Below are 20,294 nucleotides of genomic sequence, written 5' to 3'. Positions count from 1 at the left end.
AAGTATTTCTGTGAGCAGGCTTCACACAGACACAGCTGGTGGCTTGCAGGTTAGAGGCTAAATCTGGGGAATCACATTTATTTCTAATATAAACCTTTAGTTATAAAGTATTAATTAACATTAAATCATTTCTAACAATAAATCATTTTTCATATAAACCATGTCTAATATAAACCTTCTTTATTATCCCTACAGCCCTAATTATGCCCATGATTGCAGCTTAGAGGATGGTTATTCTGAATTTTACTAATCATCCTAAGTGACTATTAGCTAGTTTTATTCTATTGATGGAGGATTCTTTAAGGACATTTAATGTTTCACTGAGTCTCTCTGGGAGAGAAGAGAGCCTCTTCTGCATTGTAGCATCTTGTTCCAAAAAGTCCTTTTGGTAATTTAGGAGACATTCAAGCAAGGGTGATAATCTACCCTTTTTTTAAGCATGCTATTGTCTGCTGGGCATTTGCTATTACTAGAAAGATTTTTTTTTCCCCTTTGTTTTTTTTCTTGATCAGTGGAACTACTGTCACCATAGTGTAATGTTGCAGCAAATTTTTGTTCTCTGTCATGGATATATTTGGTCAGTGCCTGCTAACTCCATCTGATTCAGCCCAAGACAGTCCTGTCATTAATATGTCCTAGGTTTATTTAACCTGAAACCAATTCTTATGATTTACTCTCTGCTTGTGTAAGGGGACTATTGCCCCCTTACTAACATTCACTGGGGGTGTTTTGGTTGGCTAGTTCCCAGTACTAAAAGAATGGGGAGAGGCCAATGCTCCAGGTCAGCTTCAGCCTCTGAGTCTGATTGACAGGGTGGGCAGGCTAATCAGGAAGTCAGGAGGCCAAAGGGATTCTGTCCTCTGTGTGAGCTGGAATTGCCTGGGTCAGAGTGGGGCCGAGCTAAGAAGAAAGCAGGGGCCCAAGCTGAGCTGGGGAGCAGAGCTGTGCCAGATCCAGCGGGGTCAGAAAAGCAGCTCAGGAAGCAGGTCAAAGTTGGGAGCAGAGTCACAGAGGCAGCCCAGGGAAAGAGAAGATCCTGTGCTGGGAGCAGAGCTGCAGCCACAGAGCCAGGTGTGGTGAGCAACTGGGGCCCGTCAAGGGGGGATTTTGGGCAAAGGGCCAGGCATAGAAAGAAAGACACCCCTAGCAAAGAGTCCTTGCAGGCCAGACTGGGAGGGAGATCTTAACCTGGTGGGGAGCTGATGTTGGGAAGAAGGGTCCCATCACCCAAAGCCTGGAGCTGTGTGGTCACCGCCATTGCAAGTGTCCAACCCGCAGCATCCCTGCAGCACAGCCAGGGCCTGCGAAGGAGACATGGAACCTACAAGGAACATACTGTGAAGTTCCCTGGTGTCTAGAGACACTATTTGTAATGTTTCCTGCCACAGAGCAGGGTGATGTGTTTTCCTTTAACTTTTTCCATTTTTCCTTATTCTTTTTTAAAGTTAATTGTTAATTAAACAACTTGTATTTGTTTTAATTTTATGAAATGATCAGTGGGTCATGGAGGTGCCCAATACAGAGAGAGCACACCAGAGTGGGGACACCCTAGCCCCTGTCCTAGGTTACCACAGTGGGATTGGGGGTTGAGCCCTCCAGGAATCCTGGGCCCAGCCTTGTTGGGGTTATGAGGACTCTGCCAGACAGAAGAGTGGAAGGGGAGCCCTCGAAGGCAGGGGGGCCTCTGGGTAAAGGAAGTGGGAGCGAGGTCTCAGATCCTCTTGCTGGCCATTTCATCGAGGCAGTGCAGAAGCCAGGAAAGTTCCCCACAATAGTGGGACCATTCCCCCACTCACACTTATATCTACCCCTCTTGTGGATAGTCTCCCTTCCTCTAGGTGATGTCCACAAGCTGCTCTCCTAAAAGCTGGACATGCATCCTCTGATTCTATGCAGGAGGGGATCTTGTGCTGGTCCTTGCTTCACACTGCTTTTTTAAACCTTTCTTGGTTGGTTTTCCTGGATTGTCCCTTCCCACAGGTGCTTGTACATGTTGCCAACCATGTTAACATTTAGGGCAAGCTCTAGCTTTCTGAAGCCTCTCCTGGTCTATGAACATCAGCCATTCTCTTGAGCATTTTAGTGTGAAATGAAGTATTTCCTTTATATATTGCCACTCTCCACCGATCTCGCCTCTTGCATTCTGGCAAAGGAAGCACAATCAATTACATTTTATTCTAGTGATGTGTATGGAGTAGGATGTTAGTCAGCACAAGTTCACATCTTTTACATTAACAGCAGCTTTAACCATATGCAGCCAGATTCACCTCTCATTTGGTAAATCAAGAATAAATCCATGGAAGTCAGTGGAGTAAATGTAAAACTGAGGTGAGAGTAGGCTCAGGCCCATGCAGTTTTAACTAATATGGCCTTCATTTGCCATGAAAATTAATTCTTGTTAACCGTTTTTCTTTGCATTATACTTTGGTAAGAGCGGAAGTGTTAAATAAATTATACCAACGTGCTGGTAATAATAAGTCTGGAAGTGGGTGATGTTCTCTTATGTGTAAACAATGGAAATACAAAGTAATTCCAAACTGAGGAATGGTTTCTCACATTTCCTTTAATTTGACTAAAACCTGTAAGTTTTTACTTTGGAAAGGACACAGGGCTTGTGTGAATTTAAATTCACATAATTATGTGGGCTAAAAAGAAAAGAAATCCAATTATAACTTGTACAGAGCACTTTAGCAACATGTCACAGTCAGATGGCAACTGTTCAGCATTCTGTTTTTAAAGAGAGGGAGTTGCCCATATTTCAATATACTTTTTCAGAGCTGCTCAACAATAGGATTTAGAACATTCCGGAAATAAAAATTATTACTAATAATGCTTAAAATATTTGCACCTTCTGCCTGATTTATTGTATATTTATTTGAGATTTATGTAACAGAGGAGGAAGTCAAGATAAAACCGCATGAATAGAAAGAAAATAAATGAGAGAAAACCCTCTAAACTTGTAAGCTATCATCTAAAAACATACATAGCTCCCCAGTGGCTGGAGCTGTATGGGTCAGGGCAAGCTTTGCCCTCTGACCACGTGAGCCCTACTAATACAGCAAACTCACAAAAGACAAAGAGCTGGTGCTGTCTCCTTGGAGTCCTTAGAAGCAGAATGTTTAGAGTTTTTTAAAACCAAAAGTTATACATACGAATGAACATTTTAAAAGGTCAAATTAAAAATGAGGTGTTTCAGATCGGACCCCAAGGGAGGGAACTATGGTACAACTATATAGTAGCAGCACAATGAAAGATAGAATTATGGTCTTTCTCCAAGTAGTTTCTCTCTATCTCATTCAGGCTCAAAATCTCAAGACAAATTGAGGCTTGCAAACCCACATTTTGTTTTGACTATGAGAGTTAATGAAATATTTTGTGTTTTATGAGTTTTAAAATTTTTTTTTTTTAAGGTTGAGTTGCCCTTTGGAGGAATTTAGTATGATGTTAGTTCTGTGTGATAATAGCACACTATATCTGCATTAAATTGCTGTTGTATATCAGAAACATTTATCTCCTCAGAATGCCGAGTAATTTCTTATAAACAGCTGCTTGTTTTTAGAGGTGTTATTTTTCTGAATTTGTGACAGTTGAATATCATACACTTCAAAAGAACAGATTCCGTACAATATGACTGATCACCTTTTCTTAAGGCATCAAAATTATTTCAAGTTTCTGCCGTATGTAATCATAATCAAATGGAACTTGAAATAAAAATATACATCTCTCCATCTGTATCTCTGTCTATAGCACTGTAGGTGTGTATATAAGGGGGGGCAGTACTAGTTTAGATAACAAATATTACTCATCACAGAGGAAACAATTTTAATATAATGCAGTTCTTAAAATGTGGCTGTCAGGGGAAAAAAGAGTGTATACAGACTTTCAGGAATACCTGACTGTAGACAGACTTTTAGAGAGGGATATCTTCTAATATAGCAGTTTTTACAAAACATTCTAAGAATGACCTATACTGTCCTTTCACTGCTTCAACGTTCATCCGCTTCTTGCTTTTAAGGAACAGATATGTTTCATTGTAGCTGTATTTCTCTCTTCAATAGGGCCAGTATTGTGCAGAAGCGAATTATTTATTTTCAAGATGAGGGCTCTCTTACCAAGAAACTATGTGAACAAGGTAAGATGAACCAGGTCCTCCCTTGGCCCTCTTTGAAATATTCCATCGGCTGCTTCTTGTGTCAAGTTTAAACTGCTACGCCTCAGTTTTGATGTTCTGCATAACTCTGTCCTGGTATAGATTTGATATCTGCAGTCTGAGGAGGTTTTCTCACCATCTCAGCACCTTCATACTACTTTCATATCCTTTCCCCACTTCCACGCTTGCATTTCTTCCATGTAGACCTAAAAGTAGGCACCCTCCCAATCACCAGGCCATGACTTCCACACTTCACATTAAATTGCACTCATTTATGCAAGTCTCTGTGTTTATAAATAAGAGCCAAGCCCTCATCGTTCCCTGAACTCTGCATACTGCAGGTGTTTCCAAGATGATAGGGAGGTGGAGATAGAGGTGGAGTTGTCTTACAATTATTATATCTATGTTTCTACATGAAGTGGTTATTCCTCTCTAACGTGGTCTGATTTATAAAGAGACAATGTCTTAGATAACTCCATTCCTTTAGTTATCCTATTGTCTTGTCTTATGTTTGTCTTGGTGTTAACTCCTCAAGGCAAGGACTGTCTTCATGACAGTGCAGACTCTCCTGGGGGAAGATTTTCAAAAGCAGCTAAGAAACTTGGAAGTCAAGGGGATTTGTGTGCCTAAATCCCTCAGGTGCTTTTGAAAATCCCAGGATCAGTGCTTAATAAATACATAGAACTAGGGGAAAGAAATTGGGCAAGTAGCTCCTAAATTCAGTTTGCTTGGCAAGTAGTAGGATGTAGGATTCAATTTTAAATGTTATGAGAGAGGTTCTGTCAAGCTGCCTTTAAACAGAGGTTTAATTTGAGGTGATTCAAACTCGAGGAGGGGGCTCATTACTCAGACCTCATGGAAATGAATGATAATTTCTTTGTACAGAAATGCAGAGATAATTGTTGTAAGATGATACCACCTCTATCCCCTTCTCCCCACCTGTTTGGAAACCACTTTAGCTGTGTCTAGTTTGGGAGAAGTTAAAGAGACGACCATTTGATTTTTGGGCTTGAAGTTAAGGCCCTGGATTGGTTTAATCTGGCCCTGACTATAATGTCCTTCATTTTTAAGAAATTGAATGTGTGCTAAGATGCTTAACTTAATTTAATAAATGTAGCATCCTTGATGCTAGCCAGGATTCTCACATGCCATTATGTTGTTCTGTTTTATACATTCAAGAATGCACATTACACTCATTAAAAATAACCCTTAACATTAAGAGTGGTGAGTATGTTGAATAATACCATTGCAAGCAAGCAAAATAAATGAAGCTGAGGCAGCTGTTCATGTTCCTGAGAAGAGAGAGGACAGTAGATAAGCAAAGACGTGAAATTGGGAATAGGAAGTAAATTTGCATCATGTGTATACTAGGAAAATAGGTTGTGTTTAAAATGTATTAGCTAAACATTGTAATTAACATGTTTTTTAGACAAGACAAGTCATATTTAAAACATGTTAGCTGGTCATGGTCAACCATGTGGATGGGAATCTAGGGTTGATCATGAGCAGCTAACACATTTTTAAAGGTGTTAAACCTTGTCTACAAAAGTGTTCAAAATGTGTTAGTTAAAAGATTTCAGCTAACACATTTTTAAACACAACCTATCTTCCTAATCTAGTTATAGCCTTAGATAGGAAAAAGCATATTGGGCCTGTAAGTGAGTTTTGTGGTTTGATGATAATCAGCTGTGACCTGAAGACATAGGGCTGCATTGGGTGCTAGGGAAAAGTTTGGAGCTGCACTGTCCAGCAGAGAAGGCATTATACCACAAGCAGACACAATGCCTCCTAATACTCCTGGAGGGGTATGTGGTCACTGGCCATGCTTTCAGAGAGATTAAAAGGTCTGCTTTTATACTCCGCTTCCTGTACAAGGCATCCAGTACTCTCCCTTCCCGTGTTCACTCACACAAGGGCCAAATACAGTCTGATCTTCCTTAATCTCTTTTAAAGGCTAACAGATATGACCATTTGTTACTGTTGGCTTCATATTAATTCACTAAAGAAAACAGAGTTGTATTTTAACTAGAGTTAAGATGATGACATGTTGTTTGGCTTCAGATCTGGATTATATTTAGGGCTTGGCCTGAGGATCAGTATTAAATCTAAATCAGAGAGCAGCTGTTCTTATAAAATTTTGATCCAAATCGAAATAAAAACCAGAAAACAGAAAACCTGTCCAGTTTTGGACCTGAAGTGGAACCAAAAACATAGTGGCAGGTTCAGATCCATAGATATGAAGCCAAATCACTAACCCCACTTTGAAATATCAAGGTTTCTGTTTTGGCCAATAGCTAATTGTAACTCAAAATAATAAAATACTATGAGTTATACTGCGATACTCATGTTTATAATTGGAGTTTTGCTGTCATCTGTTGGACTGCAACTGAACATTTTCAATAACTGCTGTTTCTTTAGACTCAACCTTTGAGGGGGTGACTGATAAACCAATCTTAGACTGTTGTGCCTGTGGAACTGCTAAATACAGGCTAACTTTTTATGGAAACTGGTCAGAGAAGACGCATCCAAAAGATTATCCACGTGAGTATTATTATTTTATTATTACAATAGAACCTCGAGGTTAAAATAAGAAGCATGAGGATTCTTGGTGAGAGGTGATAAAACAAACCTACAGAAGGATAGTCTTCATTATGATGAATATATGTAGTACTGCTAACCCTGTGTTCAAAAATCTTGAGTTAGGCCCCCCAAAATCAAGAGGTTGGTTTAAAAATCATGAGATTTAAAAAATAAAAATGCAGTTGATTTGCCTTCTGGCATTTGATATTTGAAATATGTTGTTGTAGGGTCACATTTTCAAGCTTCTCTTTGTAACCATGAGGGTTAGAAACTTATTTTCTCTCTTTTTTTAAAGAATCTCACATCATTACGTAAGTCTTGGTGCTGAGTTTTTTAGAAACTCAGGGAATGTTGAGATTCAGTATAAAATCTTGAGTTTGCAGCAGCGTATATGCCCAATCCAATGACCATATGGAAAGACTCCCAGTGACTTCAGGCTGTTAGTGAGGTTGGCTGCATGTGTAAACCATCATTTATGCATTCCTCTTTCTTTCACCATGCTAGCTAGATAAATGTACAAATCTTAAAATACAAACTTTTTTTCCTAACTTAAATCAAGTATTACAAAGTTTCTAATCTACAGAGTCAGTAGATTTATGACAATAAAATGCAAATAGCTGTAGAAGATTAAATCTACAAAAACATGCATATGAAAATGAGGATTTTTGTTTGTTTTTATTGTTCTTCTTTAGTTCCTTCCTTTGTCTTTTCTATCTTACATTTGTTCTTTAAATATAGTCTTCATTATCATTGACAATAAAGGCAGGTAAGAGGCTTAGGCATGAAAGTCATATATTTATTTGGTCTTTAAGCTTTGATAATACGTTATCTGCTGCATGATCTTTATTAAAGCTTTTGTGTGTAGCTTTTCTTTTTAATATCACTGTCACCCAGTGTGGTGAATTTTCATCATGCAGTCAAAGATTTGTTTGCATATGAATTGTTCCTTGATACTGATTACACTGATTCTGTCTCAAATTTTGCTTTATTAAGTTGAACACAGAATAGTTCAGATACAGCATCATGCTGGTTAATACAAGTCTGCGATGATGCACTGAAACTTGTTTGACTTGCTGATTGGGCAACAAAACAAACACATGGAGGATAAAACAAGCCATAGTCCCAGTATTCACAGTGATACTCTTCTGAGATATTAGATGATTTGTGTACCTGCTAAATGGTACCCATTCAAATTCATTGTGTGCATAGATTTCACTGGTATTATAGAAACATTTTGAATATATGAGTCAATTTATTTCTTTTCACTTCTGTGGAACGTATTTTATGATCGATCATACTATCGTGCTTATTAGAACATTAGAATGGCCATAGAGAGTCAGACTAATGGTACATCTAGCCCGGTATCCTATTTTCTGGCAGTGGCCGATGCCCAGAGGTCAAAGTAAGCCGGTATGCCCCAGTACGGCATATCAGCAAGAGCCAGTGCACTGTACCGAGGTGGATTGGCTTCACCTGGTGGCAATTTAAAGAGCCTGGGCTCCCAGCAGCACCTGGAGCCCTGGGCCCTTTAAACTGCTGCCAGAGCCCTGCTACCAGAGCCCTGGGGAAGCGGGAGCTCGGGTGGTGATTTAAAGGTCCGGGGCGCCTGCTGCAGCTACTGCCCTTGGCCCTTTAAATCATCCCCAGAGCCCTGGAGCAGTGGCAGCGGGGCTCCAGTGGCTATTTAAAGGATCTGGGGCTGCAGCAGCAGATACTGCCCCAGCCCTTAAAATAGCCGCCGGAGCCCTGCCGCTGCCTTCCCAGGGCTCCAGCAGCAGGGCTCTGGGGACGATTTAAACAGTCCAGGGCTCCAGTAGCCCCTACCGCCCTGGGCCCTTTAAATCATCCCCGGAGCCTGCTGGAGCCCTGGGGAGTGGCGGCGGGACTCAGACAATGATTTAAAGGGTCAGGGGCTCGGCCGGCGCTACAGCCCTAGGCCCTTTAACTTGCCGCCAGAGCACGGCCGCCGCTACCCCAGGGCTCCAGCAGTAGGGCTCCGGGAATGATATAAAGGGCCCGGGCTAGTAGCGGCAGCCGGAGCCCTGAGCCCTTTAAATCACTACCCAAGCCCCCGGCTGCTGCTGCTACTCCAGGACTCTGGCAGCGCTGCTCGGGTGGCGATTTAAAGGGCTTGGGGCTCCCACTGCCGCTAGCCTCTGGGTCCCTTTAAATCACCACCTGAGCCCTGCTGCTGGAGCCCTGGGGTAGTGGTGGCGGGGTTCTGGTGGTGATTTAAAGGGCTAGGGGCTCCCAGATGCCACTACTGTAGCGGAGCCCTGGGCCCTGTAAAGCTCTGCCAGAGGCCGAGGCCCCCTCTGATGATGATTTAAAGGGCCTGGGGCTCCACTGCAGTAGCAGCAGCTGGAGTCCCAGGCCCTTTAAATCACAACTGCAGCTCCCAGCTGCCAATCCAGGGGTGATTTATAGGGCCCAGGGCTCCTAGCTGCTGATACTATAGCCCCAGCCCCGGGACCTTTAAATCCTGATTCAAAGCACCCAGGGATTTAAAGGCCCCGCCTCTTCTGGTTGAGGCCCCACCCCCTCCTAAGGACTCCGGAGTACTGGTAAGTCCTTTAAGTTACTTTCACCCCTGCCTATGCCAGATGCTTCAGCAGGAAAAAAACAGTAGGGCAATTAGTGAGTGATCCATCCCCCATTGTCCAGTCCCAGCTTCTGGCAGTCAAAAGTTTAGGGACACCCAGTGCATGGGGTTGAATCCCTGACCTTCTTGACTAATAGCCACTGATGGACTTATCCTCCATGAACTTACCTAATTCTTTTTTGAACCCCATTATAATTTTGGTCTTCACAACCCTGGCAATGAGTTCCACATGTTGACTGTGCTTTGTGTGAGAAATACTTCCTTTTGTTTCTTTTAATCCTGCTGCCTATTAATTTAATTGGGTGACTCCTGTTCCTTGTGTTATGTGAAGGGGGGAAATAACACTCCCTTATTCACTTTCTCCATCCCAGTCATTAGTTTATAGACCTCTATTGTATCGCGCCCTCCCCCCCCCCCAGTTGTCTCTTTTCCAAGCTTAACAGTCTGTCTTTTAAACCCTCCTTGTATGGAAGCTATTCCATAACTCTAATCATTTTTGTTGACCTTTTATGTACTTTTTCCAATTCTAATATATGTTTTTTTGAGATGAGGTGACCAGAACTGCACTCAGTATTCAAGTGTGGGTGTACCAGAGATTTATATAGTGGCATTGAGATGTTTTCTGTCTTATTGTCCATCCCTTTCCTAATAGTTCTGAGCATTCTGTTGCTTTTTTGACTGCTGCTGCCCACTGAGTTCATGTTTTCAGAGAATTATCCACAGTGATTCCAAAATCTCTTTGTTGAGTGGTAACAGCTAATTTAGATTAGATCTTTTTGTATGTATAGTTGGGATTATGCTTTCCAATGTGCATTATTTTGCATTCATCAACATTGAATTTCATCTGTCGTTTTGTTGCCCAGTCACCCATTTTTTGAAATCCCTTTGCAACTCTTTGTGGTCTGCTTTGGACTTAACGTTTATCTTTAGTAGTTTTGTATCATCTGCAAACTTTGCCACCTCACTGTTTACTTCTTTTTCCAGATAATTTATCACTATGTTGAACAGCACTGCTCCTAGTACAGATCATTGAGGAACCCCACTGTTTAACTGTCTTCACATTTAAAATTGACTATTTATTCCTACCCTGTTTCCTATCTTTTAACCAGTTACTTATCCATAAGAGGACCTTCTCTCTGATCCCATGACTGCTTACTTTGCTTCTGAGCCTTTGATGTGAGACCAAGTATATTATATGCACTAGATCAGTAATTCTTGACCAGGGGTATATGTGCCCCTGGGGGTACACAGAGGTTTACCACGGGTACATCAACTCATCTACATATTTGCCTAGTTTTACAACATGCTACATAAAAAGCACTAGGGAAGTCAGTACAAACTACAATTTCATATAGACAATGACTTGTTTATACTGCTCTATATACTATATGCTGAAATGTCAGTATAACATTTATTTCCAATTCATTTATTTTATAATTATATTGTAAAAATGAGAAAATAAGCAATTTTTCAGTACTAGTGTCTTGTGACACTTCTGTATTTTTATGTCTGATTTTGTAAGCAAGTAGTTTTTAAGTGAGGTGAAACTTAGGGGTACACAAGACATATCAGACTTCTGAAAGGGATGCGGTAGTCTGGAAAGGTTGAGAGTCACTTCACTAGATCACTCTTGCCCACATGTTTGTTGACACTCTCAAAGAATTCTAATAGATTGGTAAGTAATGATTTCTCTTTACAAAAGCCATGTTGGCTCTTCCCCAACATATTGTGTTCATCTATTATGTCTGATAATTCTAATCATTACTATAGTTTCAACCAATTTGCCTGCTACTGAAGTTAGGCCTACCATCCTGTAATTGCCAGAATCACCTCTGGATCCTTTTTAAAAAAATCAGCATCACATTAGCTGTCTTCCCTTCATTTGGTACAGAGGATGATTTAAAGTGATAGATTAGTAGTTCTGCGATTTCATATTTGAATTCCTTGAGATATCTGGGGTGAATATTATCTGATCCTGGTGACCTATTACTGTTTTATTTAACAATTTGTTGCAAAATCTCCTGTACTGACCCCTCAATCTGGAACAGTTCCTCAGACTGGTCACCTAAAAAGAATGGCTCCAGTGTTGGGATCTCCCCCACATCCTCTGCTGTGAAGACTGATGCAAAGAATTAATTTAGCTTCTCTGCAATAGTACCTCAATCATCCAGTGGTCCCACCAGTTGTTTTGTAGTCTTCATTCTTATGCACTTGAAAAAATGCTGTTAGTTTGTGTGTCTTGCTAGTTGTCTCTAAATTCTTTTTTGGTCTGCCTAATTATACTTTTATGTTTGACTTCCCAGAGTTTGTTCCTTTTTATTTTCCTCAATGGGATTTGACTTCCAATTTTTAAAGGATATCTTTTTATCTCTAACTGCCTCTTTTACTCTGTTGTTTAGCCATGATGATATTTTTTTGGTCCTCTTACTGTTTTGTTTTGTTTTTTATTTGAGGGATATGTTTAGTTTGAGCCTCTATTATGTTGTTTTAAAAAGTTTCTGTGTTGCTTGCAGGCATTTCACTCTTGTGACTTCCTTTTAATTTCTGCTAAACTGGTCTCCTCATTTTTGTGTTTACCCCCTTTTTGAAGATAAATCCTACTGTGGTGGGTGTCTTTGGTATCCACCCCCGCCAAAAGGATGTACATTTAATTACATTATAGTTGCTGTTACCCCGAAAAGCTCTATTCACTTCTTGGACCAAATCTTGTGCAGCACTTAGGTGTAAATAAAGAATTGCCTCTTCCCTTGTGGGTCCCAGAACTAGCTTCTCCAAGAAGCAGTCATTAATGGTGTCTACAGATTTTATCTCTGTGTCCCCATCCTGAGGTGACATGTTCCCAGTCAATATGGGGATAATTGAAATCCCCGATTATTACTGGGTTTTCTGTTTTGGAAGCTCTCTAATCTCCTTGAGCATTTCACAATCACCATCAACATTCTGATAAGGTGTTTGTTGGTATATTTCTACTGTTGTAGTCTTATTATTCAATATGGAATTTCTAGCTGTAGAGATTCTATGGTACTGCTTGATCCATTTAAGATTTTTACTATATTTGACTCTATGCTTTCTTTCACATATAGAGCCACTCCCCCACCTGTGTGACCTTCTCTGTCATTTCTATATATTTTGTACCCTGGTATTCCATGTTCCACTGATTATCATCATTCCATGACATTTCTGTGATACCTACTATATCAATATCCTCATTCCATTTTTTACTTCTACTCTGCATCTTTGCTATTTCTTCTCTTCTTCCTTTCTGTATTATTCTTCCTCCGTGATTCTCAGACAAAAACGTCCATTAACCACTTAAAAATGTTCTCACTATGTTTCAGTCTATCCTTCATGAATCATTAAGCATATGCTATGGGTAGACCTAGATGAATGCTAATAAATAAATAAATCAAATCTATAAACATATGTTAGAATTGTAAAATGAATTAATTATGTCTATATTCATGCATCATTTTACTCATATATTTGTGCAATGTAATGTTTTGGCACATATGTCCATGGAAAGCAAATTTCAATGATACATAGATGAAAATTAACAAAAAATCAATTTTGAGCTGAAATTCAATCTCTTTCAATCATGTGACTTATTACAGTACAACCCACTCAAGTAACTGGGTAGCTCAGAAGCTGAATGCTTACATAGAAAATAATATTTGTTTAATAGTTTCAATAACAAATAAATGTGAGCTATCTGCTCAGGAATATTCCATGAGAAGAAAAAGAGGGTTATTTTTTATTACAATGGATGTGGCAAAGTGGTTTTCAACACAGCAGGGCAGGACTTCAAGTTAAAATGAAAGCATTTGCTGAAAGTCTCCAGCTAGGGCAGGGGGTCTCAAACTGGGGGTCGGGACCCCTCAGGTGGTCACGAGTTTATTACATGGGGGTTGTAAGCTGTCAATCTCCACCCCAAACCTCGCTTTGCCTCCAAAATTTATAATAGTTTTAAATATATTAAAAAGTGTTTTTAATTTATAAGGGAGGGTCGCACTCAGAGGCTTGCTATGTGAAAGGGGTCACCAGTAAAAAAGTTTGGGAGCCACTCAGCCCACAGAGTAATATTAAAAAAAAATCAGTGTTTAGAATGATTTGGTAAAAGAGGGTCGTTTTCGTATAATTACTCCCATTGTCCCTTTATTCTCTTTTAATTCTAACCGTGGATCCATGTAGACTATTTACTATTTTAGAAGTTCAGGATTTGATCCCATGTCAGTCAGGAGTGTACGCAACCACGCGAGGATCAAACTAATTATTGGAAAGGAATCACATAATAAGAGGATTAAATGTTGTTACACTTAATGATTATAAAACAAAATAAATAAAGCTACAGTTATTATTTGTTTCACATCTATAGACTCTCCCATCATTAACATATAATTAGAAAAGTCTCATTATGAAAGTACAACAAATCTATTCTCTTTGCACCAAATCTTTGTTCACATTGGAATTGGTGGGACTTTGACATTGGACCGTAGTGGCAGCAGGATTGGACCCAGGCAGAAGAGCCACTAACAAATTTAGAGCTAAAATTTCTGGAAGGCCAGACAAATTTGTCATGTGTCCACACGTAGCGGTATTAAAAATGAATAGTAGTTATCAAAATTCCTGTTTAAAATGTTGACACCATGCAACTATTAAATTAAAATAAAATCTTGTTCACTGTTGACTGTGTTAAATCACTGACAATTTGACATACCACTACAGAAAAGTGTACAAATATATTTCCAATCCAGTGGTTCTATAAATATATTATTGCTGTCCATCATGTTACATATCACCTACCGTTTTAATTGGAGAAGATTTCTAATACTGATCTCCCAAGGGGAATATTATTTTAAAATCTATACTACCTCCCATTTATTCATTTACAGTAGGAGCTAAAGAAGGAGAATATTCTGTTTCTCATGCTGTATGGATCTAGTGTTGGTAGGAAAAAATCTCCCTCATCAAGAGCAAATTTAGAAAATTGAGTGTTTTGGAGTTTTTTTGGTTTTCTATGACAACTAAAAACTGAAAAAGCTAAAATTCTCCTTTGCCCTGGCAACAGCAATATAGCTAATATATAAACAAGATACAAACACTTATATTTCTCATTCATGTTTCCCTCTAATTTATTTGCCAACTCTTATCTTAACAGATTCCAAGTCTTTAACATTGACCTTTCTTTACATTTGTATTCTTTATGACTAGCAAACAAGAACTGCAGAGAAACATTATACAATTGTGACTTTAAAAAAATAAAATAAAACCTAGCCAAGTCCCAGACACTATAATAATGTGTAGTATATTCTTTCCTGAATACACAGGAATCTCCATACAAAGCTCCATTTTATGTGCTTTAATTTACTCCAAAGAACTGTTTATGCCAAAGAAGCACTGTTTTTATGATTAAAAAAAAAGCTTCAGCAAGCTATTTGACAAAGCCTTGAACTCAAGCAAACATCATTTTCCAAGTCCACAAGTACTTCGCTATGTTAGGTACACAATAAGGGATGATTTAGCTGAAGTTACACTATGAAGCTGAAGAACTTGTGTTCCATTAAATTTCAAATTGTATTGTTATGTGTAGGAACAAACAGAGCTGATGAATCCACACAACAATGCTCGGGATGCTGCATTATACTCTTGTTCTGAGTGTGTTGTTCTGATGGCACCAGCTGACTCTAAAGCAGAAGAAGAGCAGAGCTAAAGAATGATGATAATATCTTTCTCTCTGTGTATGGTTTCAATATTGGTTGTGGGGGGGATCTCCCCTTTTATGAGCAAATTTAGAAAGAGGGGGTTTGGGTTTTTTTTAGAAGAATGAACAGTATCCCAAATGATCACTTTTTAAGTGCTTTTGCTTTCTTCAGTATCACAGAGACTGAGAGATTTTAATTAAGATCTTGTTAGACTTGTGAACTTGGATAGATATAAGACAAGAGAAATAGCAAGTACACTTACCAGACACATTTTCACGAGCTATCACAGCTCTTGATAAAAATACTTCTGGAACTCAAATGCTGTATCTGTTACATTTGGCTCATTGAAATGGAAGTATTAGATTTCTTCTTACATTTTGCTGGCTAAAATCATTAGCGCGTAGGGCAATCCAGTGGCTTATAGACAATTAGCATCATTTGTGTTTTTTTGGCTAGTGCCCATATGTCAAGGAAAACAGAATATTCAAGAATAATAATTTTACCTGCTCCACCTAGCAAGTATATGGTGGGCACTAAATTGTCAGTGCATTTCTAAGACACATTGGTCTGTGCAAAAATCTGCCTTTCAGCTTGTAAAAGGGGGGAACTGAACACACAAATAAGAAGTGAGGTGTATCAGTAGATGATTGCCTATATTCCACTGGCCTTCTTGAGAGTTTTGAGGCCACTCTAGTGAGAAATGGGGAATTTGTCTATTCACCTCCGCCCTCTGTGAATGTGGGGTTCATTCCAGAGAAGGTGAGTTTCCTTGGGTTTTTTAGAGAATCACTAGCAGGATAAGAACAGATTGGGGGAGTGAAATAAGGTATCCATTTGCATGGGTGTGAGAGATCCATGAAGGTGAGTTGGAGAGTGTGGAAAATTTTGTGGGTTTTCAAGAAGCTTAGGGTACATAGTGTTTTTCAGTCTGCTCTGAAGGTCTTCGTTTGAGTATGTAGCTGGGGCAGCTGCTTCTCTTCAATAGATACCTTTCAATAGGTAAGAAGCTTGAGTGATATTATGACTCAGTAGACTTAGGGTGGACTTGAGTTGTGGGGGCTTAATGTCTTTTGGACCAGGTCATGGTATTTAGGGAAGAGACTCCTTGGAAGACATGGGCCACAGTGATAATTGAAGGGGGGAGTAGCTCCATTTTATGGACACTCAGCCAGCTAGTAGCCCACTCATTTCCTTTTGCCTATGCATCGCAGTGAGACTGTTTAACCCTTTACAGGTAGAGCAATCAGAGAACAGCTATGTGATGTTATTGATATAAACTGGGACCATATAGAACATGGGTTGCAACCAAGGTCCTGTAGTGGCACCAAATCCTATGTAAAGGGGGTCATATAAGGTGTCTAAGACCAGGTTACGGGTTACTGGTTATGATTGTGCTGTCTGTATGTCTGTATCATTTTTGTAGTTGAAGTTATGAATATTGGCTGTGTACTGTCTGTATTTCAAATTGGTGCTGCAGTTCTGGGTGACACCCCAGACAAGTTGGTGTCAGCTCAGCTTAGCCTGCTTGATGGCCCATTAAGGACCATCACCTACACAATTGACCCATTGAGAGGAGGCGAATACGCCTTGTGACTCAGCAAGGTATGCAGAAACTGGCCCATGTGACTGCAAACTCCATTTTGCTGTAACTTTCCACAGTAGGAACAAAGGAGTGTTCTTACACCTGGAAAAGTCTATATAAGGCAAAGGCCTCATCTCCATTTTGTCTTCAATCCTGCTTCTTACCTCTGGAGGGACTTTGCTACAAGCTGAAGCTCTGCACAAGGGACTGATGACCCATCCCAGCAGGGGATGTTCTCCAGAGACTTGATTTAAACCTGCAGTTTACTCCATCACTGCTACAAGCCTGAACTAAGAACTTTGCCATTACTGTATGTAATTGATTCCATTTAACCAATTCTAGCTCTCATCTCTATCTTTTTCCTTTTATGAATAAACCTTTAGATTTTAGATTCTAAAGGATTGGCAACAGCGTGATTTGTGGGTAAGATCTGATGTGTATATTGACCTGGGTCTGGGGCTTGGTCCTTTGGGATCGAGAGAACCTTTTTCTTTTACTGGGGTGTTGGTTTTCATAACCATTCATCCCCAGGACGTGTGGAACTGGTGGTGATACTGGGGGACTGGAGTGTCTAAGGAAATTGCTTGTGTGACTTGAGGTTAGCCAGTAGGGTGACACCAAAGTCATTTTTGTCTGGCTGGTTTGGTTTGCCTTAGAGGTGGAAAAACCCCAGCCTTGGGCTGTGATGCCCTGTTTGAGCAATTGGTCCTGATTTGGCATTCTCAGTTGGGTCCCGCCAGAACCACATCGTCACAAGCTACTAAGAGAGATTTTATAGCTACTGGCTGGCTGGGTTTCCATAAAAGGGAGCTACCTTCCCCCGCCCCTCCCGCCCTTCATTTATCACAGACACTAATGTGAAATTTATTATATTAAATACTGCCATTCCAGATAATTTTCTCAGGAATGCAGGGTGTCAGTGACCTTGCTCACATTGAAAGTGTTGAATACAAAGTCAACGTCTGTAATGTCGTCATCATTCATGTGTGATTAAGGATGAGGACTCTGAGTTCTCATGCATGACAGAAACACAGTTGGATAACACTATAGGTTCAGTGATGGCCCAGTTGGGCATTCAGTTCAACATAAACCAAATAAATGTCACAGAGGTGATGTGGCTGTTTTGTATTAATCTGATTTTAAATGCAAGAAGTCTCCCACTCTAACTCTGAATCTGATAGAGTACGTTGCCCTCACATATGAATCAAAGGGTGGGGATTAATTGCTGTCCAGATTGCATGATCTGCTCAATAGAGGCCTTGCTTGAGTTGAGAGATTCTTCTCTATGGTAGCAAATTTGTGCCTAATGGGAACAGATGTGGAATCATCTCTACTTACGTTTCAGTATGCGTCACTCACTAAGCTACTGGAGATTCAGGGAGAACTGCAGGCTATGACCTGTGAATTAGATCTGGGTCCCTAGTAAAGGAAAATGAGGGATTCAGAGACCATCATTGGAGCAGATTGACCATATGTCCATTTGGAGTCACAAAGTACCAGTCTGATAAAGTGATTATTAGATCCTGGGTCAAGAAACCATCTCTAGATCCTGAAGGCTCTCCAGCTATCACCCTGTCATTAATTTTCCTGTGTAGGGTAAATTATTGAGAAAGTTATGGTGGAATCAGCTCTGGAAGCCTCTGAAGTCCTTAGACCTCCCTAATTCCAGTAAGTTTGCTTTTAGCCTTGGCCAAAGTATGGAGACTATGCTGGTAGTATTGTTAGATCACCTCCTGGCAATGGCTGAAGATCATGTGGCCATGCTGAGTCTCAGATGTGTCAATTGCCTTCAGTAATGTTGCCTGTGTTTACTCATTTACAGTTTCTAGCAAAGGTCACTGAAGTCCATCTTGAGGGTCTCCATAGCTTGCTTTCTGAGATTTCAGGGGATCTTTGTTATAGTTGCTTCTTCTGTTGATTATATTTTCTTCTGTATTTTTTTCTAACACCTTATTTTGAACTGCTGTTTATTTTTCTATTATTTCTAATCTCTTTTTTTCTAGTCTCTTCTGATTATTTTCCCTTGTGTTTGTTTATTTCTACTCCTTTTCGTCCCCCACTTTCTTTTTCGATTTCAGTGTTTCACCTTTAACTCTTTTAATTTGCATTTCTTTTGTTTACTTCATTACATACTTTGATTTGTTTACTCTAACTTTCTACTCTTCCCTCTGCTTTCACTCTATGTTTGTAGCTCTATTCCTTACTGCAGACCAAAATAAATATGCTGGGAGATTCTATTTCTTATTCCCTCAATCTCTTTCCCGCATACCCGTCCAGTATACACTATAATCTTTCCTTCCATTAATCTCTCTGCCTCCTCACCACATTCTCTGTCCATCTTCCTGAGTACCCCATTTGTTACCCATTTCCCCTACAGCATCCCATTTCTCCCTTACCATTGTTTCTCTCTCTCTCTCCCCCGTCGCCCCGCAAATGCTCGCTTGCTCTTCTTCTTCTTGTATATTATGGCATAACAGGCTCACATTCTGAGTCTATAACTTCCAGGTGCTGGATTTCATGATATATAGTTAGTCTCTCTTTTCCCCCAGAATTTTAAAAAAATTGTAACATTGCTTTCTTAATGGTGCCCCATTTCCTGGATGCTCTAACTAGGTATTTTAGTGTAAACTTTGCCACTCTGAGGTGCCTGAGTTCGTCATACAAAATCCCCCTATTAACATTACACTCTTTACACTGCCAGAGGATATGATTAACCATTTCTTTGACCTTACATGTCTCACACAGCCCATCTTTGAGTTTGTTAATTAAGGCCAAATTACTGTTTAAACCACTGTGTCAGGAAAGTATTTGAAGTAGAGCTACCTCACTCTTTCTCTCAGGTTCTTGCAGTACATCACCATTTTTTATTCTAGGGCAGACTTCATGAAATCTTTTCCTCCTGGTTTCTTTTATGCATACTTCCTGTTACTCCTTTCTCAGTTCATTTTAATAAGATTTTTAAATCCCTGTTTACTTAGGAGGATCTCTGTCAATTTTTTTCACTTTTACAGTGTTTTTGTCTACTTTGTCTGTCACCTCATTTCCTGCTATCCCAGCATGCATTGGGATCCATGCTACTTCAATGTTTACTCCCATCTGTGCCAATTTTGTTGTTAGTAACAATATTTCATTAATTATATCATTTCTGCTATTTGAATTCCCATTTTTGATTGCCAATAGGGGATATGACAAGATGACAGTGAAGGTAGGTTGCACATCTAGTATAATGTTAACATTATCACTGCCAGCTCGGCCATCAAACGGCTACAAAATTTGATAATCTAATAGATTTCTTTATTCCATGTGTTGGGACATAGAATGCTGTCTCCACTCCCCTGGTTTTCTTATCTTTAGACCCATCCATAAATATTTGGTAATGTTTCTCCATTTTATCACATAGATATTGATTTGCTGTATTTAACACATTTGACCCTCCTTTCCCCCTTTTAATTTCATTATATAGTCCCACATTTATATTGTGGTGGAGGGCATGATTTTCCACCTATGATGTTGTCATAGCTTTCCTACTCAGATTTGAACCTTAGCGTTCATAACCTGAGAAGCTAGCATGAACCCCTCCAAGCTTAATTACCAGCTTAGATCTGATATCGCTGCCACCAGCCAATTTCCAGTGTTTGGCTCACTCTGGTCTCCCCAAAACCTTCCCTGGGGAACCCCTCC

At 39.8% G+C, this 20,294-nt stretch overlaps 1 protein-coding gene across 1 annotated transcript in view; it reads left to right on the top strand.

Annotated features, from left to right (window-relative positions):
- SPON1 (spondin 1) overlaps positions 1–20,294 on the top strand; it is a 326,399-nt gene that overhangs the window by 82,654 nt on the left and 223,451 nt on the right. Inside the window, exons 4-5 of the mRNA XM_032777949.2 lie at positions 4,059–4,132; positions 6,569–6,691. Coding sequence (XP_032633840.1) covers positions 4,059–4,132; positions 6,569–6,691 — 197 coding nt within the window. The remainder of the gene's footprint in view (positions 1–4,058; positions 4,133–6,568; positions 6,692–20,294) is intronic.

Source organism: Chelonoidis abingdonii, chromosome 4 (genome assembly GCF_003597395.2).
Source record: "Chelonoidis abingdonii isolate Lonesome George chromosome 4, CheloAbing_2.0, whole genome shotgun sequence".
Classification (NCBI taxonomy): domain Eukaryota; kingdom Metazoa; phylum Chordata; order Testudines; family Testudinidae; genus Chelonoidis; species Chelonoidis abingdonii.
The sequence above is the reverse complement of the archived record's forward strand: the minus strand, read 5'-3'. Positions and strand labels throughout refer to the sequence as shown.